A 25,968-nucleotide genomic window follows, 5' to 3' on the forward strand; every position below is an offset into this window, starting at 1 on the left:
AGGGTCGTGGTGCCCCCTCTTCAAAAGGAGCTGGAGCAGGTGGTTTCGTGAAGGTGATGCTGGCCACAGGGACAGCCCCGCCCCGCCCCCCGCCGTCCGTTCCCCCCCCACCCCCCCCACAAGCTGGCCCCACCCCTAGCCAGCAGCCTAAGAGCAAATCTTCAGCCTCCTTCCCAAGTGCCACCCCCAGTGGAGGAAAGTATTACAGGATGACCGTGGGCCCAGGCCCTGGCAGGGAGCCCCACCGAGGGTGGAGGATGGCGCTCCACAGTCCTCCCAGGGAGGACGAGCGAGGGCAGCCCTGCCCGCCCCCAGTGACCACAACTCACCAGGCACTTCCAAGAGTTCGTTTATAAAAACAATGACGAGCGCAGTACCAGTTCGGCAGGCTTGCTCCCCAAGGCCGGTGGGGGCCACAGACACTGCTTGCTGGCCGCCCTGAGGCCCCGGTGGCATAAAACTAGGCGTCCTGGCCCCCCAGAGCCCCGCCTCTCCGAGAGCCTGATGCAGGCTGTGGCTGGGACCCCGGATCCAGCCTCTGTGCCCCCCAAGCCCAGGCAGGAGGGTGGGGGCTGGGCAGACCGGCCCCGCCCCGTCAGCCCATCGGGGCCCAGGCCCACTCCCACACCAGACCCCGGAGGCACAAGGGTGGGTGAGGCCCTGCCCTCAGAGCTTGGGGGGCTCCAGGTGACTCTCCTTTGCAGGGACATCAGGGGCCTGGACCTGAGGCCAGTGACAGAAGGGGTCCCTTGCTTCCAGGGCCCGAGGAAAGTTGGGGGAGCCGTGGGAGGGGACACAGTGATATCTGGTGGGCAGGGGTCGCTCTGTCCATTGTCTAGCCAGGTCCTGCCCCGCCCCGGGCCTCGGCTACTGGGATGCCTGGGCGTCGGGCCCTGCAGGGGCCCCATTCTCCCGGGGGAGCTGGGATACGTGGAAGAAGGTGGCCCTCATGGCCTGCTGGCAGGTGTCCAAGAGCTCGGGGACGTCAGCGACAGTGAGGCCAGTGGTGGGGATGGCGTCCAGCACCTCCACCTTGATGGTTCCTGGTGGGGTGGGGGGGCGTCAGCAGCCTGAGGGGCTCTCCGGGGGGGGCCCCTCCTCTCCTTGGCTGCCCGCCAGCCTCCCCCGCAGAGCCTTCCGAGGGGCCGGGCCGGGCTCTTCCCCAGACACCCTGGTCCCGGGTGGTTGGCTTTTAGTGGAGAATAACCGACACGGTCACACACACACGAGTCCCAAGCATGTTCTCAGTGGGTGTGGACAAGCGTGTGCTCCCCCGTGAGGACCACCCAGGGTCCAGACGTTTCCTCCCCCAGAAGGTACCCACCCTCCCTTCCACTCCCACCCTCCACAGTGGTTCAGGCGGCCTCGGGGCCTCAGATGTGGGCGGAGGCAGCTTCTGTCTTGGACCCCACTTCCCACCTGGGCACCGGGTGCCCTTGTGCAGGGTCTGGAGGGAAGGACGGGGGGAGGTCCCAAGCTCCACGGCTGGGGGGCATGGGGGTGCCCGGGAGGCTGCTGCCCCCGAGAGTTAGGCCTGGATGCGCTGGCTCAGAAGCCCACCCTGGCACAGGAGGGGGCCACCTCAAGGCCCCCGGGGCCGTGTGCACAGCCCGGGCCTGTGTGTGTGAACTTGGGCACCGTGCCCACCTTCTGGGCACCTCGGTCTCCCCACAGCCCAAGGCTGGGACTCTAGACCCTTCCCTCCCTCCCTTCGTCCTTCCCCAAGCGGTCACTGAGTAGCAGGGGTCTGTAGTGACCGCCCAGAAACGGGAACTGCTCTCTTAGGGGCGCGGGTGTCGTAGTGACTGAGAACAGGTGGGCTGGCGAGTGCACAGGTTGGGGTACCTGAGGTGAAGAGCTTCGTCTTGTAGTTGTAGAAGGAGGAGAAGCTGGAGTAAACCACGGGGATGATGGGCACCTGGGGACGGCAGACGTGGCAGCCTGAGGACGGACTGGAGCCCTCACCCAGCCCAGCCTGATCCCCAAGGATGAGCTCTGGGGAGAGGCCTGCCTGGCCGCCAGCCTGCCCCCACCTTGGGGCTGGTGCCAGGAGTCCCTGTGGCCACATCCTGCGCCAGGGCGCTTCCACACACTGACCCCTGGGCCTCGGACGCCCTTCCCGCCCTGGGCCCAGAGTGCACATCCTGTACATCCTCGTTCAAGCATCCCCTTCTCCAGGAAGACTTTCTGGGTTGGCACGTATCCATATGATGCACATCTGCATTCCTCACGGGGTCCTAAGATTAACCAGGGCCCTGTCCGGTTTAGCCAGAGGAGGTAACTGAGGTCTTTCTGCCCACCCCTCCCTTCCCAACCTCTCCCCCATCCCAGGGAAGATGGGGCAGCTCCAGCCAGGGGAGGGGGCAGGCTATTCCTGGAAGACACCAGCGTTGGGTCCAATGGTGACTCCAATGGTGATGCCAATGTCGGAAATGGCACCTGGGGGTAGTCATCAACCCGGGGCGGGGGAGAGGGGTGACAGCCAACGACGTCCGGTCTCCTGGCTGAGACTTGCTGCCCCCGGCCCCCCAAAGCTCCTTCGGTATCTCCTGTCTCCTCTTCCACGACCCCGGCGAAGGGAAGTGACCTCAGTCCCAGGCCTGTGTCGGGGGTGTCCTCCTCCTCTTGCTTGGGCAGAGCCCAGGCTCACGCCCCCATCCCCACGCACCCACTGCCGGCTCGGGGCCCCTCCACCCCACGCTCCAGCTCCCACACCCGCCTGGCACTAGCTGGCAGCTTCTGGAAGGAGGGCTCTCACGTCCTTGCTCAGGGCCACCAGGGGGTGCTAGAGGCCACCTGTCACAGGTGAAGGACAGGAGAAAAAGCAAACCCCTGCCCAGCTGCCCCCCTGACTCCGATCAGGCAGGATGAAAGCCCCCTCCCCTGACCCCAGACGATGGCTGCCTTCCCCTACACAAGTCCCCCAGCACAGGGCCAGGGTGAGACAGGGCACCCCTCACCTACCAGGAGACCCCACCCGAAGGATGGATGTGCCCCAGCCTCTCCAGCCCATCACCCCAGACCCCAGGACACCTCTAGGACAAACTGCATCCCTAGAAGTCAAGGACCAGAAAAACATCAAGCCCCGTGGAGGGCTCCCAGCTCACCTATCCTGGCCCATCGCCAGCTCCGGCCCGACCCTGCCTCACGCCGCGGGCCCCGCTCCCCCCGAGCCACTGCCCACGCCCACGCCCAGCTAGGGGTGCTGGGGGCCTGCGCCTGGCACAGCCTTCCGGAGACAGCTCAGCCAGCAGGCCTCCTGCCTCCGCCTTTGATGCCAACCCCAGCCTCCCTCCGCAGGCCCCTCGCCTGGCCAGCTAGGAAGCGGGGTGCTGGAGCTCCAGGCACAGGTATGGTGGCGACGAGCATCATTCTAGCTGGCGCTGGGCCGGATCAGGTGCCAGCCTTAACGCTCAAAGTGGGCACAGTGGCCCTGCCCTCCTTAGCTGGTCAGGGACAGGCGCTGGGTGGGGGGAGGCCCTGCCGCCTGCCCAGCGGGAGGTGGTCCAGGAGCGCCAGGGGCCTCGGCCTGGCCAGGAGGTCAACTTCAGCCTTAAGCCAACCTGGACGCGCTTCCCACCCCTGGCTGCGGCCCTGGCGTACCTGGGCCTGGATGGCCAGGTGGAAGGCACCTTTCTTGAAAGGCAGCAGATCCCCACTGTCATTCCGCGTGCCCTCGGGGTAGATCCACACTTTGAGCTGTTGGAGAGACAGGAGGCGGGTCGCGGGGGCTGCCCCCCGCCCCCAGGGAGCCCCACCGCTCAGCCGGGAGCACCGCTACCACCACTGACAGCCGAGGCACCGCACCTGGCTTCTCTGTACGCGGTTTACAGACACGCACCGATGACGCGTTTTCTTCTGCCAAAGGGAGTCACACTTGCGGGCTGTCCCAACAGCACAAAAGCGTTCACGCCGCCAAGCAGGCCCCGAGCCCCAGGCGCTCACCTTCTCCCTGACCATGCGCTTGCCCACATCAGACATCACGGTCATGGCCGTCCTGGAGCGCTGCCGGTCGATGAAGAGAACGCCGCCCAGGTACATGATCAGGCCCACGGGCCCCAGGAAGAGCAGCTCGCGCTTGGCAATCTGCACGCAGCGATCGGGGAGGACCTCCATGAGGCCTGAGCCCAGGTCGGGGGGCGGGGGAGACAGAGACAGAGCACAGCCTCAGAGCCAGGTGGCCACCGCCCCGAGGAGGAGCGAGCTGGCCCTCGGCCTTGGCCACCAAGAGGCCTGGGCCCAGTCACGCCTTCCCACTGGCTACCTGGGCATCACCTGGCCTCAGCCTCAGTTTCCCCTGCAGAGGGAAGGTGCTGAAGCAGGGCTCCCGTGCCCGGCGCCGGGCATAGGAAGCCCTGTCTCCTGTTACCAGCTGGAGGCCTGTGTCTGGAGGGGGGGGCACAGGTCCGCGGTCCGCACCTGCCCCTCACCTGCCAGCTCTTCGGGGCCCAGCCTCCGCCAACTGAAGCAGCACGCCCCCTCCTCCCCCTCCCCCCAGGCAACTGGGAAGGGCCGGCCCTCCCGCCAAACCCTCCGCAGCCGGCCTACCCATCATGTCCAGGATGCTCTGGTGGTTGGAAATGATGACACAGGGGCGGTCCACCTCCAGCTCCTGGCCGCCCTTGACCTCGAAGCGGAGGCCGTACAAGTACTTGAAGCGCCGGATGGGCCAACTGATGATGCTGCGGGGGACGGGCCGGCCGTGAGCGAGCGAGGCCGCCACGGAACTCAGGCTCCGCCTGCAGACCTAGGCAGGGCCGCCCCAGTGCACGACCAGAGACAGACGCAGCACGGGGACGCCCACGCCCGCCCTGGCAGGCTGGCCGCTGACCCTGAGCTCGCCTTCCCCTCAGAGAACCTTCAGGCCCTGTCCCTCAACCCCTCAACGAGATGGCGAGTGCCTCCCTGCCCCCCTGCTACCCCAGCCAGCGAGGGTTGGGTCACACAGGAGCAAGGCCTTGGGGGCCTGGACGCCCGGCAGTGGGGAGGGCGCCTCCTTCCACGTCTGCGTTCCCAGGCCCGCACCTGCCACCCAGCCCTCACCCCACACCCCTGCTCGTCACCACAAGGCGGGGGGGGGGGGGGTGGCACGCCCAGCTGGACGGGGCTGAAGGCCGAGAGCCCCCGGGGCCGGGCTGGCTCCCTTCTCAGACGTGTCAGCGACCAAAGCACCCGACATGGAGAGGCCCCTGCAGAGGAGGCTGGGCCCCCACGCACGGGAAGTGAACGTCCCCTCAAGGCAGAGCCACACCGGGAAGAAAGTATGGGCACCAAGCGGAGACCTTGTCGAGGAGCTGAAGGCTGCTTCCAGTCTCCACCGCTGGGGAGACTGGCCCGGCCAGGCTTTCACTCCTCCCCTGCATCCTACAGCACAGCGCCCCAGCGCCTTTCACAGACACACCCAAGGTCACATGAGGATGGCGGTGGAGCCAGGATGTGTGTGGGCCCCGCTCCCAGCAGCAGGCTGCCCTGGGCGCTCGTGACCTTGAGAGGCCCTGCCCAGCAGCTCTCACGCTCGCCAGGCAGGCACGACCGGGCATGCCCCTGGGACCGGTGTCTGCAGGTGGCTGGCCGGCAGGGAGAAGGGTGGCCCCGGCCCCCTGCTCTGCAGGAACACTGCACACACTCAGCAAGGGACAGGTGCCCGTGAGGGGTCAGCCTGCTCGGGGTGACGGAGCCCGAGGCTTGAGGTCACTCCTCTGCAACTCAGGCAGGTCCCCTGGGTCCTTCCCATCCGTGGGTGGCAGGGGGCTGAGGGTGGGCCCCAGTGACCCAAGGGTTCCTGACCCAGAACTGTTCCACTTCTCCCAGAAGATGTGTGTGCGCGCACGCACACACCAGGGTCATTTGATCTCCCCACAGTCCTGGCCGGAAGGGAGGGATTTCCCACTTTATCCGGAAGGGCCTGGGCTCAGAGCTGGCCCTCAATAGAGCAGAGGCTCCGAGCTGGGCCCTTGACCCAAAGCCACACTCAGGCCTTTAAAACTGTGGCAAAATACACACAACATAAAATTTACCATCTCAACTCGTTTTAAGCTGAGTGGCGTTAAGTGTACTCACATTGCCGTGCAAGCGCCCCCTTATCTGGGACTCTTCCATCTTCCCAGACTGACACTCTGTCCCCATTAAACGCTCACTCCCCCAGCCCCGGGCCCCGCCGTCCCCTTTCCGTCTCTATGGGTCTGTCTCCTCTAGGCCCTCACGAGTGGACCCTGTCGGATTTGCCTCTTTGCTTCTGAAAGGCAGACTCGTATCCAGCTCACAAAGCCTAGCTCCCCATGTTACCGCGTGGTGCGGATGGGGAAATTGAGGCTCCAGGAAGCAGCTGAGCCTGGGCTGCTCTCACAGTCAGACCGGCCAGCCTTCCCCGGATCTGGAAGCCAGGGCTTCTTCCTCAGCTTTGTAAGCCTCGGCCAGCTCGAGCCAGACCTTCCTGTTTGTCCCCATCCGGCTCAGGGGTTGCCAGGCTGGACACTCTCTGGAGAACTGACTGGCTGTCTCAGCTGGGGAGCCTCGGGCAGCTCAGCTGCAAAACACAGCTTCTCGGGTCACCTCGAGGGTTGAAGGGCACAGGGAGAGGGCACGTGTGTCCAATAAACACGGGGAAAACGCGATTTCACTGGCAGTCAAAGAACTGCAGATTGAAACAAGAAACCCCGTCTTCCTCCTTCAGATTGGCAGACGAAAGCCTGGTAACGGGAGGTGTTGGCCTGGTGTTAGGAAATGGCCCGAAGGCTGCTGGCAGAAGTCAGAGGCCACAGAGGTTTCTGGAGGGCAGCTTAGCAGCACGTGGCAAAAGCCCTTAACAGACCTACTCCCTTTGAGCTTGCAATCCTCTTCCGGCAATGGGTCCTAAAGCAGGTGTGAGGCAGGCATAGGCGCGGTCTGAATTAGGGAAATCCGAAAACACCTCCACGTGCCCCGTGGGGAGAGGTAAAATAAACAGGGCTGTGGTAGAGGAAAGCAGCAAACATCTGTATTTATCTGCTGCCAGGCCTGTTCCCTTGACTCCTAATAACTACATATCGCTTGCCTTTCCCTCCCAGGCCACATCTGGAAAGGACGGCGTTTCTCTCTGGTAGTGGCATCTGCTGGTTCCATTTTTCTTCTTTTTTAAAAATTGGGGTGAAGTACACATCAAATGTATCATTTTAAGCCATTTATAAGCGTCCGGTTCAGTGGCGCAGGTACCTTAACGCTGCTACGCAGCCGTCCCCAACCATCCGTCTCCAGAGCTTTTCTATATTTTCTTTCTGTATCTAATTTAAGGGATCGGTTGTATATGGGTAGGTGTTTTGCTTTGTTTGAACTATGGAAGATGCTGCGTATAAGACTCAGCTGAGCAGGGGCCCTCTGCAGCTGCTCTGCTGCTTGTCTCCCGCCTCTCCCACTCCGGCTGGGAGCCCAGGCCAAGGCAGAGCCCCCGCACCAAAGGCTCCAGGACGGACCGACAGGCCCAGGGCTGCCCCACATGCTGTGGGAGACGGAGGCGCCCATGGCAACTCTCCACACATTTACAAATAATTGCTCTCAGACAAACTAAAAGATACAGCCGCGGGGTGAGTATAGGAAGCTGGGAAAGAAAGGGGCATCTCGGGAGAGGAAAGAGGCAACCGATGTTCCTCAAGGGGAGGGGACCGGTCACTCCCTGCAGGCGGCGTGCACGTGGGTGCCCACTTTTCCTTCTCCTAATGTCCCATATTTCCAAGGTTTTCTGTAAAAGTGGTGAGAAAGTATCTATTATCTTTTTTTTTTTTTGCGGTACGCGGGCCTCTCACTGTTGTGGCCTCACCCGTTGCGGAGCACAGGCTCCGGACGCGCAGGCTCAGCGGCCACGGCTCACGGGCCAAGCCGCTCCGCGGCCTGTGGGATCTTCCCGGACCGGGGCACGAACCCGTGTCCCCTGCATCGGCAGGCAGACTCTCAACCACTGGGCCACCAGGGAAGCCCTCTGTTATCATTTTAATAGTGCTTCCTTGAAGAAGAAGGAAGCAGACGGAGCTTTGCAGAGGCCCCTCCAGTGCCCAGACAGGGAGAGCCGGTCTGTCGTTGCCTGGAGTGCAGCACGCTCCTAACCACAGGGACAGACGCCCCACAGCCACGCCCAGCATCTCCTGAACGCTACATGCCACGCCTGCACCTAGACAGACGTTAACTGTCCGGTTTCGGTCAGACAATAACCCCACAAGGTCGTACGCTCATTACACCCAGGTGAGGGAGTCCAGGCTCAGCAGAGTTAAGTGACTTGCCCAAAGTCACACAGCAGGGAGGCCAGGATGGGCCGAGCCCACCTCTAAACCTGACTTTTGAAAAATGTGTGAAAAATGTCAAGCAGAGGGCCTGCTGGAGGTGGGGTGACGGCTGCAGGGTTGTCAGGTGGAGTCTCGAGCTCCTTTTGAGGGCTCCCCCTCCTCCCCTGGGGGGCTCTATGGCCCCCACCCCACCCCAAGCAGGGCTGCAAGTGGCTCTGTCATCCTCTCCCAGCAGGAAGCTCAAAGCAGCCACCCTACCCAGGCTGCCCTGCCTGCCCAGCCCAGGCCTCACCCTGAGCGCCAACACCTCCTGTGCCCCAACACCCAGCTGACCCCAGCGCCCCAGCCCTCGGCCGCGGAGTCTGGGAGCTGCTCCCTCCTCTCCCCTACGGGGAGCAGAGCAGGGGTCACGGGTGCAGGCCAGGGACGTGCCTGTCCCACACCCTCCAGCCCTGAACTCCATGTCCTGCCTCCCCTGGGGGTGGAGCTAAGGTTGCCTGAAGCCCAGGTGGCCCAGGGCTGGGCTGAGTGCATGGCACAAGGTTCCAGAAGCACTGCGGACAGCTGCCAGATAGGTGATTGGTGCCAGCTTTCCATAGCAAGGCAGGTGGCCCCCAGGACAGGTTCTTTCCAAGTGCCCACAGGGGCAGCCATCCCCTTAAGCAGAGGGGACTTCCTGGCCCTTCCTGGGTCTTTCTCAGAAGCCCTCCACTTAACCCTGACCGGGGCCGCCAGCCTAGAAGTGAGCATCATAAATGCTGCAGATTTTGGGGGGCCTGAGGCCGAACTCCTGGCAGCCAGTCCCCCTGGACCACCTGTGCTCGCCCAAGGACACCTGAGCCCGGCCCAAGCTCAGGGTCAGACAGACCCTGACTCCCTCTCACCAGCTGTGACCTTGGGCAATGGACTTGACCTCCCTAAACTTCCATTTCCACTCGTGAAAGGGGAAGGGTGTGGAGGGATTGAGCGAGATGAAGCTGGAACACCCGTGACACCTGCGGGACCCTGGGAGCCCTCCGCAAACAGCAGCTGTGTCGGCGGCGATGACACAGGCAGGACAGAAGGACCCAAAGTAAATGAAAGCAAGAGGATCCTCCTCCGGCCACAGCACCTGCTCCGGGCGGCTGGGAAGCAGTTCAAGGTCAGGTCTGAGCTACCTGCTGACCTCTGCCCTCAGACCCTGGACTCGGACTAGGTGGCTCTGGGGAGACCTGGCAGCTGCTTCGGCCGAGAGGCGCCGGACCTCAGCCAGACCCCACGGGCTTTGCCCCCGGAAAGGGAGGGGTGTGATGGGGTTTGTTCAGAGCGGCCCTGCCAGGAGGGCAGCACACAGAGCCATTGATCTGCTCAGGGGACAGGAGATCCTGGGAGGGCCACCTGGCAGAGCGGCAGTGTTTTCCAAGTGTCACGAGAGCTGGAGCACAGAGGGGGCCAGGAGGTGGGGGCTCCAACCTGTTCAGGTGCCCAGAGGTGTTAAGAGGGGCACGGGAGTGGGCTGAACGCCAGGGGCCTGGAAGGAGGTGGGGCCGTGAGCAGTGTCCAGGGCTCTCGGGAGCTCTGCTTCCTGGGCCCGCAGAAGTACACCCAGAGGGGAGGCTCTGCCCCTCACTATCCCACCCCAAGCAAAGCCAGGGCAGACTTTCCTGCGAGACCAGGGCCCCAGGCCAGCCCCCAGGTGCTGCGGCTCCCCGACAGCGCTGTGTCTGCATCCACGCACCCCCCCCAAGGGCCACGCGGTGGCTGGCAGCGCTGGGTTCAAACCCTGACCGGCATCGACAAGCCCCCCGCCCCTGGCTGCAGTGATGCCCGTCCTCGATGTTTCGCGCAGGTGGGGGGCTCCATCTGCCCTGCCCCCCACCCCACCCCGCAGCCTAGCTATGTCCCCCAGGTCCCGGCCACTAGGATGGACGCAGAAGTGGGCAATTCAGTCCCCAGAGGTCCTGCCGTAACAGTGGCATGCTGGACCCCGAGAATGGGGGGGGCCACAGGCCAGAGGAGCCGGCAGCTTTCCGTGGCCCCAGGCTGCCCGCCCTGGCCGCCTGTGACGCATGAAAAAGTAAACTCTCCGGGTTAGGCCACTGTTGTTAGGTTTCCTGATCCTGCAGGGAACCCAATTCTAACACACACCGCTTCCCTGGGCCTCGCTCTCTTCTCTGTCGAATGCGTGTAATAAGGGCACGTGCCCCTGGGACAAGGAAACAGGACCTGCTACTCCAGCCTCACCCTGAACGCGGGACCCTGCCACTCTGGGAGGGGTCCCTGGCCTCAGCCCACAGCCTGGTCGGAACAGAGCCTGCCTCTGCTTCTCAGTTCCCAGCACTGCCCTGTACACTCAGAACGCTCAACTAAATGACAAAGGCCTCCTTGGGTGCCCACCCAGAGCCCCATCATGGGGACGGGCGGCTGCCCACGGGGAACATGGGAAAGGGAGGGGGCGGGCGGAGTGGGGCTGCCCCTCCTGGAACTCAGGGATTCTCCCGAGCCTGGTCTCCAGCCCCAAAGCAGCCATGGCACTGCCCCCAGCCCCTAATGCCGTGGGAGACAGAGGAAAGATGAAAAGCGTGCACTTTGGAGCCACTCTCAGTGGGTCTGCAGCCCGGGCCCCCCATGTCCTAGCTCTGGGACCCTGCCAGTCATCTCCCCACTCCCCGCCTCGGAGGCCTGAGTTGCTTCTCTGCAGACTCGTCTGTAAAATGCAACACGTAACAAACCCTGTCCCCAAGCTTCAGGCATCCGCGGCGCATGGTGTGCGCTCAGGAGATGGAAGCTGAGGCTAGTGTCGAGGATGGTGGGCAGAGTCCTTCCGGAAGTTAGGGTGGGACTGGAGGGGGAGCAGCCAGGCACCCACGGTGCTCAGTGGTCCCAGGTGGGGCCTGAAGCTTGTCCACACAGCACCCCAACCTCCACTTCCGTCCTCCTGGGCCCCGTCCCTGGACTGGCTACCTAGAGGCACAGGGCACCTCCTCTTCCTCTGCATTTCTCAGCCCCCCACAGATGCACGCCTTGGGGAACTCGTGTTCACAAGGCACCCCGTCCCTACCCCCTCTCTTTGCCATCACTGGGGAGCCTTGGGGGTCATCACTGTGACCCGCCCCGTGGGACCTGGGGGTGCAGGGGAAGGAGGCCGTGGGCTCCCGGACCCCCGGGCCCGCCCCTCTCTGGGGAGGACACAGCACCTCTGTGATGTCCTGGCCTGGTCCCTCTGCAGAGCCTGAGTCGGGGGCTGCCCTGGGGAGGGAAGGGCAGCAGGAAGCTTCCTCCTCAGCACCATTCAGGGTCGTGAAGACGATGCCCCAGTTGGCCGGAATCTTGGGGGAGGCTGGGGGCCAAGCCCGGCTCTGGGCTGAGGGGAGCCGGCCAGCAGAGGCTGGAGGGCCGGGCTGGGCAGGGTGGGGCCGGAGGGAGCGCCAAGTGCTGGTCAGGCTGGCCTGCCCGTCCAGCCACCGCGTCAGAAAGGGCAGCTGGTGACTTCTGATCTGACGCCAGGAAGCAGCTTTGAAGCCCAGGCCTGGAAGAGCGAGTTGGGCCTTTGAAAGACAAGGAAGCGCCTGTGAAGAGGCCGCCTGACAATACTGAGCCAGGGAGGGGGAGGGCCACCTCCAGGAACGCCTGTCACCTGCTGAAAACCTGCTCCAGCCTCGCTTCCCACCGAACCCAGGACAGCATCCCCTCCAGGGAGCCCACCAGCCCTTGCTGCCTGCAGCCACCCCCTCCCCCTGCCCCTCCAGGCCAGTCCCCAGCAGGTGCTGAATGGAGACTCTGGCTGTGAGCCCACTGCCTGCAGGGGATCCTCAATCTCAGGCCAGGCCCTCAGAGATCCATTTCTGGAAACAGGCCCTCCGCACCCCAGAGGGTCGGCTGCTTGAGAAGACAGCTGGAAGGGCAACAAGTGGGCCGCCCCTGGGGTCTGGGCTCCCTGGGACGCTGGCCTGGGCCACTGGGGGGGGAGCTAGAGACCCATGGCCCAGCCACCAGGCTCCCCACTCTTAGGCCACACTCCACTCCTGGTGCCACAGGAGCCACGAACTCCTGAAAACAGGGCCCGGAGGACCCACTGAGTGTGGGCCAGTCCCGGAAGGATCAGCCCGCCCAGATGAACAAGGACAGGGACGGACGGCAGAAAGCCAGGAACCCTCACCCACTGCCCTGTGCGCATGTGGGTGGCAAGGGCCTCGGGGACCACAGTATGCCCACACCAGGCCACAGCCAAGGGTCATCATTGCAAAAGCCAGTGAGGAACGTCAACAACAGACCCTCCCAGTTGGTAACTGGGAGAAAGGGCAAGGAGCCCCCGCTCAGGCCACCGTGACCAGTCCAGCCTCTGACCCAAGAGAGGCCCCCCGACTCTTCTGGTCAGCCCAGCCTGACCCCTCACCCCAGCAACTCCAAGCTCCCCAACTCTGGGGGGGGCGTCCCAGCCACCACCCGTTCTTCCCGCCCAGAAGCTGGACCCCAAGGACTCCGCGCCCACCCTCCCCCGCGGAGCCACCACACCTTCCTAAGCGGAAGGAAAGGGAAGGGGAACCGGCCTGGTGCCGGAGCACAAGTGCGCTCGTCGCCCGCGGCAGGTGGGCGCGAGGGGGTGGCGGAGAGAAGACGAGGGACGCCCCAGGCCCTGAGCGGAGGCGGGTCCGGGCGGGGCGGTGCACGGCGGGCGGCCCACCCTCCCCGCGGGGAAGCAGGACCAAGCCTCTGCCCGCTTGGCCCGGCCCCATTCCTCTCGGGGCCGCCCGCACCCCGCACTCCCCGCGCGGCGCCGAGGGCGAGACCTGTTTAAATCCCTCCGTGCCTGCCCCTGGCCGGGGCCCCGGGGCCAGGGCGCGGGGACACTGTGACGCCGGCTCCGGGGACCCCGGCCCACCCTCGGCCCACCCTCGGCCGCCTCCCCAGCCGCGCTCTCCGACCCGCTCTCTCCCCTCGGCCGGTCCGAGAGCCCGGGAGAGGCGCGGGCAGGGCAGGAAGGAGGGAAAGGACACGGGAAAGTTAGGGAAGCGGAAGCGGGCGGCCGCGCGGCGCTGCCCCCGCCTCGGTGTCTCTCCCCGCCCCGCCCGGCCCCCTTGCCTCATGTTCTCCACCGTCCGGCCGCCGTGGCGCAGCAGGCAGACGACCGCGGCCACCGCGGCCACCGTGAAGCAGAGCACGCAGTACAGGCCGATCTTGGCGTAGAACCTGGCGGAGCGGCTCAGCTGCAGCAGCAGCACCAGCAGCAGCAGCGCCGCGGTCAGCCACGGCCACAGCTCCATGGCCGCGCCCCGAGCCCCGACGGCGCTCTGGCCGCGTGCTGGCGGCGGCCGACCCTCCTCCTCGCCCTGACCCGCCCGCGCCCCTTATTGCGAGGGCGGCGGGGCGGGGCGGCCGGGGTGGCGAGCGTAGTTCGAGCGAGGAAGAGGCTAGGTGCGCCCCGCCCGCGACGTCCACACCCGCCGCTCGGCCACCGGCCCGGCACCGCCCCCGCCCCGCCCCGCTCCGCTCGCGACACTGCCCGTGCCCTGCCGCCAGGCCTCCGGCCTCTGGCCCTGCGCCCTCCCCAGCCCCCGCATCCCCGCAGCGGGTCGCCTGGGCCGTGGCACCGCGCAGGTCCCCACCGCCGGGCCGCCTTCCCCCCGCCCGCGGGCACCGCCTCCGAGCCCTAACCCACCGCTCCACTCCCCAAACCGCGGCTCCAAAGGCGGCCGAGGACGCGGCTGCCCTTGCCAGCCCGGTTGCCACACAAGGGGCCCTTGAACCGCGCCCGGTGACCGACGGGTAGCCTGCCGCTTCGGGTCCGCTCCAGCGACTGAGGGGAGACCCAGCCTTGTGCGGCCCAGTGGGCGCAAGGACTGAGGGGAGGGGGCTCTGGGTAGGCATGAGGCGTGTTCCTGGTAGGGGCTGGGAGCAACGGCTTTGGGTGCCAGGGCCCGCGTGTTATCTCCTGCGCTCCCGGTGCCAGGCCAGGGCCGGTATCAGGCGACTATGTTCACCACATCAGCGGATGGGCCTGCGCTGGCTTTGGGGAGGAGCAGGGACCCTGCCCGGTGCTCCAGGTCACCCCCTGTGGGCTCGGCCAACCGGCCTCAGAGCAGATCGAGGCTGTAAAACCAAGTTTCCTTTCTGCACAAGCGCCCTCCACCTGTGGCCTGGGTCCCGGGTTTGCTGCAATTTACCAATGGCCGCGTGTGTGGAGCCCCAGGGGCCTCTTCCCTTTTTCAGACGCTGAGGTGACCTGTTACTGAAATACTTCCCTGAAGCCTCCCCCCTCCCCAAACTGCTACTTTGGCTGACAAGTACAAAAGCTTCCATCACGGAGGAATGGGGGTCTCAGGCCCAAAGGGAGGAGCGATTTCCCTGCTGTGGGTGGAGTAGCCCATTCACAGGTGCTCTTAGCTTTGCACTGCAGGAGGTCATTTCCTCTGCATTACACCTGTGGGCGATTTACAGTAAGACCTGTGAGAGCACTCTCTAGTTCAGTCTTGCTGCAAATCCGTCTGGCCATCATTCTGCATCACATAGAACAGCTTGTCTCTTTTTCCACTCTTGCAACAGGATATAGCTGCCCCCTCTAGAGGAGGCCTGAGAGCCCCCCGGGGAGGGGGTGCCGGCACTGCAGGATTTGGGGCTCCCTGGACAGACCCCAGCGAGACTCCAGAAAAGGCTCGTGGGCCAGGTGGGCGCATGACAGCCAGCAGTGCTGCAAGGAGCTGGGCACTGGGGCAGGAGGCCAGGTCCCAGGAGGGCTTCTCGGAGGGGGTGTAGAAATACATTGAGCTGGAGGCCCCAGAGGGGCCTCACAGAGAAACGGAATCCCATGCTCACAACCACCACGGGCAGACGGAGCTGCTTTACCCAAGGGCTCCTTCTGGTCCTTTAGCTCCCAGCCCACCACCCTTGCCAAGTCAGCCCCACCCACCCCTCACATCCCTTCCCATGACTCAGTTACGCGTTCGTGGGTTTTCGTGTTCGTGGCCGTTCTCCCCCACCTCCCAGGGCTGCTCCACTGAGCCGTGCCTGCTCTGGCGTCTGACACCCAAGAGAATAATGCCTGGCACACAGTAGGTGCTCCACAAATACTCCCCAGAGCAAACGCCTCCCCGTTTTACAGAGGTGACAGGGGAAGAGCCGGCCCGGCCCCGTATCCCACACCCACTGCGCCGGGAAGGCTGCTAGCGCCTGGTGTGCCTGGTGCGCTGCCCTCCTGCTCCCAGGGGCGCGGGTTCTGGACGCTGCTCTTTTGTCCTCAGACAGACAGAGAGGCTGTTGCTCAATTTTGCCTTCTTTCCCAGTTCCTTCCTCCTCTGGGGAAGTGTTGAAAGAAAACGTCCACTTTTCCCCTGACAGGGAGGGAGAGGAGGAGGGGCCTCAGGCTCCGCTGGGTCTGAAACAAATATTCAATATTCTCCTGTAATGCCCCATTTGGAAGGCTAACAATAACTCTTTTTGTTTCTTGAAAGTGAATCACCAGAGAATCTTCTGGGTTGGTGGAGATACCGAGGCATGAGATTTTCCTCTAAAATGAGTGATTCATGACGAAGCAGGGCCTGGCGTGGGCTCTCTCCAGGCCCCTCCCACGTGGAGAATGCTACTTTGACAGGCAGGGATGTACCCGCGTCCTGCCTGACCCTTTTGGGTGCCCCGAGTCCCCACAAGCACCCAGGGAAGGTGCTGGGGGAGTTTGTTGCTAAGTCAGTCCCATCCCCTGCTGGAGGACAGCTGAGAGCCCTCCTGGGCATTAGCTGGGACCTGCCCAGCCAGACAGCACCTGACACCAGGTGACACAATCGGGGCTGAACCGGCACCACCTCCTGAGGCCACAGGAGCCCGCAGCAGCCAAGGGGAGGGGCCCTGAGGTCCTTGTGTTTATCTGGGGTTGGGTGGGGTATCTGGAAGGAAGGGCCGAGCCTCTGCATTTCTGGAGGCCCAGATAAAGCACCCCTCCTCGCCATGTGGCTTTAGGGGCAGGGGCGGGCTGCCCAGCCTTTGAACTCCAGAGAAATGGCTAAGATCCAATATCCCCGAGCCTCAGTTTCCTTGTGGCCTGTTTCCAGGAGGCCAGCGGGAAGCAAGGCCCCTCCCGACCTTGCCTCTGGCATCAGGAGGTGGATTCCTCTCCCTTCAAACCTGCCCAGGTAAAAGGCCAGGACGAGAAAGCCGGGGAGGAGACAAAGTCTCAGCAGTCACCAGAGATCAGGGACCATTTAGATGGGGAGCAGCCAGTTGCATAGCTGGTCGGGGCGCAGGGAGGAGCCCCACTCCCTCTGGGGAGGCATCTCCAGGAGTCTCATCTCCTGGGGAGAAGCTCCTTGGGAGGAAGGAAGGTCGGGAGAGCAGAGCGGGGCCCTGCAGAGGGAGGCGCCTGGGCTGCCCGGGGGCACTCAGGTGAGCTTGCCGGGACCTGGGACCTGGGACCTCCTGGTGGGTGTGCCACAAGGCACCAGTGCCATCCCACCACCAGTAAATAAAGGAGCCTGTGAATCTTTCATGGACTTGTGCTTAAAAATAGATGAGGTGAGGCCTCTGGGCCTGATTCCCAGGTCTCTGCAGGGGGCGGTGCTGGGGCCACAAACTCCCCAGGGAGCGGGGAGAGGACCGTGCGGCCGGGGCTCCAGGGGTGCTGGCCAGGGCACGGGGAGCCAGGGACACGGACCCGGGCTCCGGGGTCAACAGGAAATCGCCCTCTGGCTGTACTGTCAGGAGCTCCTGGGTCACAAGACCGGGGGGAGGGGCCGGGCGGGCAGAGCAGGTTCTTCTCCTCCCAGAGAGGGTGTCTGGCCTGGGAGACAGAGGGCCGGAGTGGGGCAGATGCCGCTGGACAGAGCAGGGGAGACAAAAGCCCCAAGAGGAGCCAGAGCTGAAGGCCCCGGGGTGAGGCCCTTTCCGCAGCAGCCCCTCCCATCGCTGGAGAGCTGGCCCCCCCGTCCCAGGTGGCGGCCCCCTCGCACAGCCCCTCATGGCCACGACACACGTGTCTGAGTGCCAGGCTTGGGTGGGAGGGGCGGCAGGGACGAGGGGCTGGAGGCAGAAGGCATCCGAGCAGAGGCGGAGCCGAGGCCCTGGAGCCGGCGCCCGAAGGGCCCCACCGGCCTCCCTGCCTCCGACACCAGCCGTACCCCAGGTCTCCGATGGGTCCTCAGAGATGGGCTCACTCAACCCCGCACTGGACAGACAGGGGCCCAGAAGGGCGAGAGGGCCCCCCAGGGTCCCTGGCCAGCAAGATGGAGCAGGAGATGGGCTTTGGTGCCCAGGGTCAGACCCAGGCATCCCCGTCCAGCCCCCTGGATAACCTCGGCCCAGCCCTTCCTCTCTGGGCCTCAGTTTCCTCAGCTGTGTGTGGGGCCCGTGAGCTGAAGGGGGACAGGCTGCGTGGCGTGCCAGGCCTATCCTTGGGCAGCTGCCCTCGGCCGCCTCACCCCTGGCCCAGCTGGCATCTAGACTCCGTCAGCTGCCCCAGCTGGCCAGCCCGTGGTGCTGGACAGGTCTGGAGGCCAGACAGGTCGCCTGCTGCCTTACGCCACCCAGTCCCGGCCTCAGTTGCTGCCCAAGGGGCTGCCTCTCGGGCCATGGGGCCTCGGAGGTGCCCTGGTTCCTTCCGTCCTGCCTCACCACCGCAGAGCGAGGAGGCCACAGATACTAGGGAAGCCCCCTGGGCCGGGGCAGGTGGGGGCATCCTCTCCACCGTGAAGGGGGAGGGAGGGGGAGGGGCCAGGGCTCTGCCCCCCTGACCAGGCCTCCTTCACCCTCCCCTGCATGTGCTGAATCGAAATCCCAAATCGGCCTTCTCCCCTCACCCCCACCACCCTGACCTGACTGAGGTCAGGTGGGACGTCTGTCTGGTCCATTACGTGGTTGGGAAGGGCCTTTGGTGGCAGCTCTGCAAACTCACCCCGGAGACTCAGACTCTCCAGTTCAGGGAGCAGCTCTTCACTCTTCCTCAGGCGGCCCCTTGACCAGAGGAGGCGGAAGGTGGGAGGCTGGGCGCTCCGCTCTTCAGAGACCCGGGCCTGTGTTCCGCCCGCCATCGCTGGCCGGTGGCCTTCCCCTGTGTGGGCCATCGTCCCTCCTGGTCCAGTGGGAATAAGGGACCGGGGGAGGCAAGACCCTCCCCGTGGGTTCCTTCTGCCACATTTCCTCTCTGTCCCCGAGCTGCGCTGGGTGACCCATGGCTGCCACCCAGGGCCTCCAGGGAGCCCCCAATCCCCCCGCAGCCAGGCCAGGCCTGGGCCGTGGGGTGCTGTGTGCATGGGAAGGAGCCGGTGTCCCTGGGTCCTGCTGGCCCTGGGGCTCTGTGGGCAGAGGTAGGCGGCTTCCTGCCCCGCTTCGCCACCGCCCGTTGGCTCAAGTCCCGCTGTCCGGCCCCTGAGACCTCTCCACGCAGCTCCCTGCTCCATGGCCGGGGCCCGAACAGTTCACTGGTCAATGAATGAATGAGCGCGAGAGTGAGTGAGTGAAGGACTCCTCCCTTACAAGTCCAGAGAGGAGTACGCCTGCTGCCTGGAGCCTGCCAGCTCCCGGGCTGTCAGGGGACACTCGAGGCCCTGAACTGCTGAGCTGGGCCCACCGCCCACAGAAAGGAACCGAGGGACTCGATCATCGGGGAAAAGCCACTGGCGGGAACGGCTGGCTTGCTTCTGCGCCAGCGACGGCCCTCCGGATAAGCAGACACAAGAAGACACTGGTCGTTGAACTGACCTGCACACAGGCCTCAGGTGCCGCTGCCGTTTCTGTCTGTCCTGCCCTCTCCGTCTTTCCCCGTGGAGACCCAGTCCCAGGGAGCGGGGTATCTGAGCTCTGGCTTCTGCCCCTCTGCGGCACTCACACACACCCACTCAAGCGAGCCGTGGAGTGCTGGCCACGTGGCACTGGGGCAGAGCAGCCCCGGCGGATGGGAGAGTGAGTCAGAGCCCCTACCTTTGTTCATAAACCCAGTGAAACTCCAGGTGAATTCATGACCTAAATATAACCAAGGAAACTCCTGTGGGAGCACAGGGACTGTGGTGGGAGCAGAAGCCTGGCAGGTGGAGATGAGGGAGAGCCCCTGGGTGAAGAGGGAAACAGAGACACGGCCCAGGACCACCTGGCACAGTTACGCAGGTCGTGCACCGCACAAGTCTAGAGAGTTCCAACAACATGAACTACAGCAGCCGTCCCTTTCAGAGTGAGCAGACCCAGTTCTCTGGCCGTTGACCCTCACCACACCCTTCACCATTCAGAGGCCTAGATAAATGAGTCCCGAGTCAAAGTCAGTGGGTCCTGCTACCTCTGGGTAAGAGGTCAGAGGCAAGGTTCCAGAGCTCGGTCTGAGCCACCCCGCCCTGCCCCGCCCCGCCCAGGTCTGCCTGGATGTCAGCCAGCACCACTGCCAACATTCACCTGAGTCACCGTGCAGGGCAGGTGCGGCCTCCTGGTGACCCATCTGGACATCAGTCACTGAGCTGACGAACTTGCAGCCGGGGCTGCAGCCCCGCCCTGGACGCCTTCCCTGCACTTGCCTGTGCTGTGCCAGGAATGGTCAGCAGACCTAGCAAATAAAATAATAAAGGACAGGGTGCTCTGACTGCCCTGGTGGCGCACTGGTTAAGCATCCACCTGCCAATGCAGGGGACACGGGTTCGTGCCCCAGTCCGGGAAGATCCCACATGCCGCAGAGCAACTAAGCCCGCACACCATAATTTTTTTTTTTTAATAAATTTATTTATTTATTTTTGGCTGCTTTGGGTCTTCATTGCTGCGCACGGGTTTTCTCTGGTTGCGGTGAGCAGGGGCTACTCTTTGTTGTGGTGTGCGGGCTTCTCATTGCGGTGGCTTTTCTTGTTGCGGAGCACGGGCTCTAGGCACGCGGACTTCAGTGGTTGCAGCATACGGGCTCAGTAGTTGTGGCTCACGGGCTCTAGAGCGCAGGCTCAGTTGTTGTGGCGCACGGGCTTAGTTGCTCCACGGCATGTGGGATCTTCCCGGACCAGGGCTCAAACCCACGTCCCCTGCATTGGCAGGCGGATTCTAAACCACTGCGCCCCCAGGGAAGTCCCACCATAACTATTGAAGCCCCCGTGTCTAGAGCCTGTGCTCAGCAACAAGAGAAGCCACAGCAACGAGAAGCCTGTGCACCGCAGCGAAGAGTAGCCCCCGCTCGCCACAGCTAGAGAGAAAGCTCGTGTGAGGAACGAAGACCCAATGAAGCCAAAAAAATAAATAAATAAAGTAAAATTACTTTAACAAAATAAATACCAGTAATAAAATATTTTTTAAAAATACAGGGGGCTTCCCTGGTGCCTCAGTGTTCAGGAATCCGCCTGCCAGTGCAGGGGACACAGTTTCGATCCCTGGTCTGGGAAGATCCCACCTGCCGCGAAGCAACTAGGCCCGTGCGCCACAACTACTGAAGGCCGCGTGCCTAGAACCCATGCTCCGCAACAAGAGAAGCCACTGCAATGAGAGGCCCGCACGCAGCAACGAAGAGTGACCCCCGCTCGCCGCAACTAGAGAAAGCCCGCATACAGCAACAAAGACCCAACACAGCCAAAAATAAATATAAATTAATTAATTAATTAAAAAAAATACAGGGCACTGGGTAAGATCTGAATGGCAGATAAACAAGGAATACTATTTTAGGACAAGTATGTCCCATACTAAAAAATGTCATGCGTTGTTTATCTGAAATGGAAATCTCACCAGGTGTCCTGTATTTTATCCGGCGACCCCTTCCCCAGAGTAGGGCCTCATCCTGTACCGCAGCCCCAATTCTCACTCTGGGCTGCACCTGCCAAGCTGGCCCGGCCTCTGCCGACGGCTGAGCAGCACTGCCTTCTAGTGGAAGCAGCCCTGGCCGCAGGGCGGAGGGCGGAGGGAGGAGCTCCGGATTCCCAGGCCCCTCTGCTCCCTGGTGGGGCACAACCCCCAGAGAGTCAACCTGGCCCAGGGCTGGTTGCCCCGGCGATGCACACAGTGTTTGGCCCTGGACGGCCGGCACTCTTGGGCTCTTGTTGGCCCCCACCCTATGGCCGAGATGGTGTCGGGGGGTTGTGCAGAGTCTGGGGGCACTTCTATCCTCCCACCTGCTGGAGCTCCGTTTGAGCTCCGTTCCCTTCCTCCGAACCCCACCCATCTGTGCATCCGGCACAGGGTTGGAGCCCGGTGCAGGCCGTCTTTCCCTGTCCCCGCGGTGTGCACAGGGCGGGAGTAGCGGCGCCGGGCCGCGCTACCCTGCAGGCTGGGGGCAGCAGGACTTGCCACCCGCCACCAAGGCTGTGGACTCCCAGCTCTGGCTCCGTGACTGTCCTCCCCCATCTCTCCCTCCCTCTCCCTCCCTCTCTCTCCCTGACCCTTCTCACCTTTGCCTCCCTGCTTTCCTCCCTAGCTCTGCACTGACAGGCCTCCGTCTCCGTCTCTCCGGTCCAGCGCCCCTGGTCCTCCCCACTGGGGCCGGGGTGGGTCCTCGACACTCGGCCTCCATGGGCTCCTTCCTCTGTGAAAACATTGAAGATTTATTTTATGCCTGTATTGGTATAAAAGGAACCCTAGGAGTTCATTTTTTTCCTTCTGTTTCCTTTCTGATCTGAAAAAAAGGTGAAAGCACTCCTGTGGGCCCCTAAAAGCCTGTGGGCCCAGGGTCCTGAGCAATGGCCTGGTGGGCAATGGCCCTGCTCGGGCTTCGTGTAGGGGTCCTGGGGGGTCACAGCAGCCATGAGCAGATGTGTGTGGCCCCAGACGTCCTGCAGCCTCTCCGCGCCCTGGGCCGTCCTAGCCGGCAGGTAGCTTTTCCTAGTTACCCTTGGGGGTCCTGACCCATGGGAGGCCCCGGGCCTGGTCACCAGCTCTGCTTCCAGGTGGACCCAACAATGCGGCAGCCACGACCCCTACGCGGACAGGCACCATGAGGGGGCAGGGGCTCCCGGGCAGATCCGCTCACCTCTGCCTGGCCCTGGGCGCCCCCCCACCTGCTTCAGCCCCCAAAATCCCTCTAAGGCCAGCATCCGGGGAGGCCCTGCCTGCTCTGTTGGGGCTGATGGCCCTGCCATCTGAATAGAATCCCCACCGAAGGCAGTGGCTGCTGTGGAGTGCTGGCTGGCTCGCTCCTGGCGCCACGGGCTCCCAGTGCACGGGCCACGTGGGGTCAGTGGGGCACCGCCGCCCCAGACGGGAGAGATGTGTGCGGGGCCCACCCTGGCCAGGGCCTCCCCGGGGCTCACGCGGAATCCCCCCAGCGCGCTGTGCTGCCCAACGCAGCCAGCCCAGCGGGTGCGGGGCCAGGTCCTGGGGGCTGCCTGACCCCGAGCGTCCATGAGAGCTCGGTCCCTGCCCCGCGGCGGCCCAGGCAGCGCTGACGGTGGATCTGTTTTCACACCACCCTCTCAATGCCTGGGCAGAAGCTCAGGCCCGCCCAGGGAAAATGGCCTGGCTGGTGAGACAAAGCGTAAAGAGGCCTGGCAGGCGCTCAGCGCCCGGTCCAGTGACACCACAGCAGCACGGGAGCCCGTCTTGAAGGCCACAGGGGTCCCGCAGGGCGCTGCCCACATGCAGCCCCCCTCTGGGGAGAACCTGCCTTCAGAAGACTGAGCCCTGCAGGGCAGCCTCGAGGGAGAGGCCTCGCCCACCAGGGCATGGCTTGTGGGTTCTGATCTGCTGTGGTTGTCCCGTAGAGCTGCCTCTAGGTAAATTTTCCCTTCCTGTGCCCACCGGGCCCTGTCCCACAGAGAAGAAGTCGGGCAAGCTTCCCCTCCGTGTTTCTCGTAGAGGAACACTGCACACAGCCAGGCCGAGACGCCCGCACGGGGAGTCCACCCCAGTCCTCTTTGCCCTTTGGAGACCGGATCAAGCTGGCGTCCCACGGCGGGGCTGGCTGACGCCTTCTCCAGACCCTCGATGTGCGTGAACAGTCCCTGCATGTTTGCACACGCACCTACACACGTGCACAGCTCCCCTTTCTTAGGGCCACGACATTCGTCCTTCTGCGACTGGAGTGGCACTGCTGGGTGTCTTCAGATGCCATAGATCTGAAAGAGCCCAGAGTGGAACACGAGCCGTTTTCATGATCTGTGTTAATAACAGTCCTAACTTTACCTCTTGCAGATCCTGATGTCAGATGGGTTGAAGCCCCAAAGCAGGTGGGGGTGGAGGAGAAAGGGCAGCAGGACAGGAGAGGGGAAGGAACTGGGAGAGAACGCGAGGAAATGGCCCCTGCGGCTGACTCATCCCTTCTCACGGGAGGTCTTAGACGATCACTGTGAAAGATACAGGTAAATGTGCACCCACTGATGAACGTACATTTCTGTTCACGAGTGGAATAATAGTCCATTGTACGTGGTCCGTCCATACAATGGGATACTGTTCAGCCACGAGCAGGGATGAAGTTCTGACACATGCTACCACACAGGTGAACATCGAAAGCTAATTTTAGGTGAAAGAAGCCAGACACAGAAAGGCATATATAGTACGATTCCACTTATATGAAATATCTAGAAAAATCTTTAGAGGCAGAACTCAGATTGGTGGGTGCCAGGGGCTGGAGGGAGGGTGCATGGGGAGTGACTGCTTATGAGGTCCGGGGATTTCCTTTCGGGGGGATGAAAATGTTCTGGGATTAGACAGAGGTGCTGATCGCACAACACTGTGAATGTGCTAAATGCCGCTGAATTCTGCAACTTAAAATGGTTAATTTTATGTTATATGAATCTCACCTCAGTAAAAAAGATACAGGTGGGCAAGAATAAACAAGTCACTTGCACCCTCAACACCTAACCAGTGTTATCACTGTAGCAGCTAAGTGTGTGGCTTTCCAGATTTTAGGATTTTTTGTCATACGCACCCATCAATATACACCTGCATACCTGTGTGTAGTTCCCACAAATGGGGTAACACTCCCCCTACTTTTCTCATCAGGATTAGAGTCCTCGGCTATATTCTTGGGGACCCACAAATTACAAGTGAAGTTTTTAAATGTTTTTTCATTTGGATGACACATAAAAAACTTGTCTAAACGTCATCATAAAAATAAGTTTCCTTTCGGCATCAGAAAGACTTGTTTCTCCCCCAAATCGTGGACTTTTGAAGGCATCGAAGCAGGCTGTGGCCTCCCTGTGGGTGTGGGGCAGGCCCCCGGGCCCTGGAGAACGTGCATCTCTTGAGAAGCGCCCAGCGTTTGAGGGCCCAGGGCTGCAGCTCTGTTGTAAGGTTTGCAGGATTCTGTGCTGTCTGAACAGACCTTCATTTATGTAACCAGTCTCCTCTCGACGTTTAGGGTGTTCTGAACTTTCTCTTAACAAGGCTGCTTGAGTGACCCGCGAAATCTGTGCCCCCTTCCTTAATGATTAACTTAGGACGGGTTCCAGCAGGTGACATTTCTGGGTCAAAGGCTTTTAACCTGCTGCTTTCCACGGTAACACTGCATGGACCCCCCCACCCCGGGGTGGCTGAGGAAGAGACTCCACCGTCGTCCTCTGTCCCTGGACCGCTGATGGGGGAGGGGGCAGGCCCTGGGACGAACACGGGGCGCAGTCCCGGGGGATTCAGCCTCCTACCTGCTTCCCTCGCTCCCTCTGGGCAGCAGACTGTCTTTCCCGGTGATCCCACCCTCAGCACCCCCTCACATTCTTCTTTCAGCCCTGGAATGCGTCTGCCCCTTCCTGCCTCAGAGCCTTTTCCAATGCTTCTCCCTCTGCCGGGAGTTCCATGCATGACCCTCCCCTCCACAGCAGGCCCCTTTGGGTGCGTCCCAGCCCAAAAAACCCTCTCACAGAGGCCCTCCTGATCTGCTGGTCACTCAGGCCCCCTTAATGCTGGGCTTCCCCATGGGACCCCCATTCCATTCACCCGGCAGTATCAGGCTCTCCACTGACCCTGAGGCCCCCTCAGCCGGGGCCGAGTCTGTCTCTGTCCGCCCTGATCACTGCTGGATTCCTCACCCCAGCCCAGGGCTGGGCGTGCAGGCACCCGTGAGCCTGCACACACACACACACACACACACACACACAAACATAAACACACACACACACATACACACACTCATACACACACACAGCAGGGCCCGGCCCAGGGCTGGCTGACGGAACGCATGGCCCTGGGAATGCTTGTCAGGAGGGTGCAGGCTCGGGCCACTGAGCCTGAGGCCCTTGTGCTGCCGAGTCCATGGTGTCCTCTGTCTCCCCGAGGCCGACTGGACCTCGGCCTGGACCAAGACCTTGCAGGACAGTGACCTCTGCCTCCCTCCAGAGACAGCAAGCGGGTCAGGGTGGGGATGGAGGAGGTGGGGGGAGGGGGGATAGAGGGAGGGAGCGACAGAGAGGGGAGAGAGGACACAGGAGGGAGGGCGAGGGGACCACACAATCTGACTAAGGGCGTCAGGGGGCCTCACCCGGAAAACAGGCCCGTGGCGCTAGGCCAAGACAGCAGGGGTGTCAGGGGGGAGGGGAAGGCTGGGCCAGAGTCAGCAGATGGGCTCCAATCCCGGCCCCATCACCGCAGCGCGTGGCTTGGAGGGGCTGCTCACCTTCTGGACCCGGGTGGCCATCTGTAGAGCGTGGAGGAACCGTCCTCCATCTCAGGGCTCCTGTGAGAACGCTCCGGGAGATATCCTGCATTGTTTGGTGTCACGCTAAGAAAGTTCTGCGCTGGGTCTAACCTCAGGGTCTCCTGCTGTGGTTTAATCCCCTTGTAGCCTCCCTGTGTAGACCTGACTCGTCCTTGGGGATGTGTAGTGCAGGCCCCCAGGAAACCCCGGGGACCCTCACTCCCGGCGTAGGGGGGAGTG

At 63.0% G+C, this 25,968-nt stretch overlaps 1 protein-coding gene across 2 annotated transcripts; it reads right to left on the minus strand.

Moving 5' to 3' along the window:
- Window positions 1-332: 332 nt before the first annotated feature.
- AGPAT2 (1-acylglycerol-3-phosphate O-acyltransferase 2) lies at window positions 333-13,621 on the minus strand. Of its 2 annotated transcripts, XM_089914021.1 has the most exons (7): window positions 13,314-13,621; window positions 4,549-4,682; window positions 3,946-4,121; window positions 3,604-3,699; window positions 2,151-2,237; window positions 1,846-1,918; window positions 333-1,043 (listed from the first exon to the last, which is right to left on the minus strand). In XM_089914021.1, the coding sequence occupies exons 1-7, from the start codon at window positions 13,493-13,495 to the stop codon at window positions 868-870; spliced, it is 924 nt and encodes a 307-aa protein (XP_089770147.1). In that variant the 5' UTR covers window positions 13,496-13,621; the 3' UTR covers window positions 333-867. The 2 variants fall into 2 exon arrangements, with proteins under 2 accessions (XP_089770147.1, XP_022433863.1); XM_022578155.3 differs by lacking the exon at window positions 2,151-2,237 and having other exon boundaries at window positions 13,314-13,614.
- Between the last annotated feature and the right edge of the window lie 12,347 nt (window positions 13,622-25,968).

This window comes from Delphinapterus leucas, chromosome 6 (genome assembly GCF_059928025.1).
Source record: "Delphinapterus leucas isolate spDelLeu-1000000601 "Yukka" chromosome 6, BTC_Dleu_Yukka2, whole genome shotgun sequence".
NCBI classification, from domain to species: domain Eukaryota; kingdom Metazoa; phylum Chordata; class Mammalia; order Artiodactyla; family Monodontidae; genus Delphinapterus; species Delphinapterus leucas.

Bases quoted from the DNA above. Each gene is read 5' to 3' on its own strand.
- AGPAT2 (XM_089914021.1), bottom strand. From the start codon at position 13,495: ATGGAGCTGTGGCCGTGGCTGACCGCGGCGCTGCTGCTGCTGGTGCTG. The intron at 4,683-13,313 runs GCAAGGGGGCCG...CGTCCCCCGCAG, and splicing joins CGGACGGTGGAGAACATGAG to CATCATCAGTTGGCCCATCC. The intron at 2,238-3,603 runs GTACGCCAGGGC...GGTTAATCTTAG, and splicing joins ACCTGGCCATCCAGGCCCAG to GACCCCGTGAGGAATGCAGA.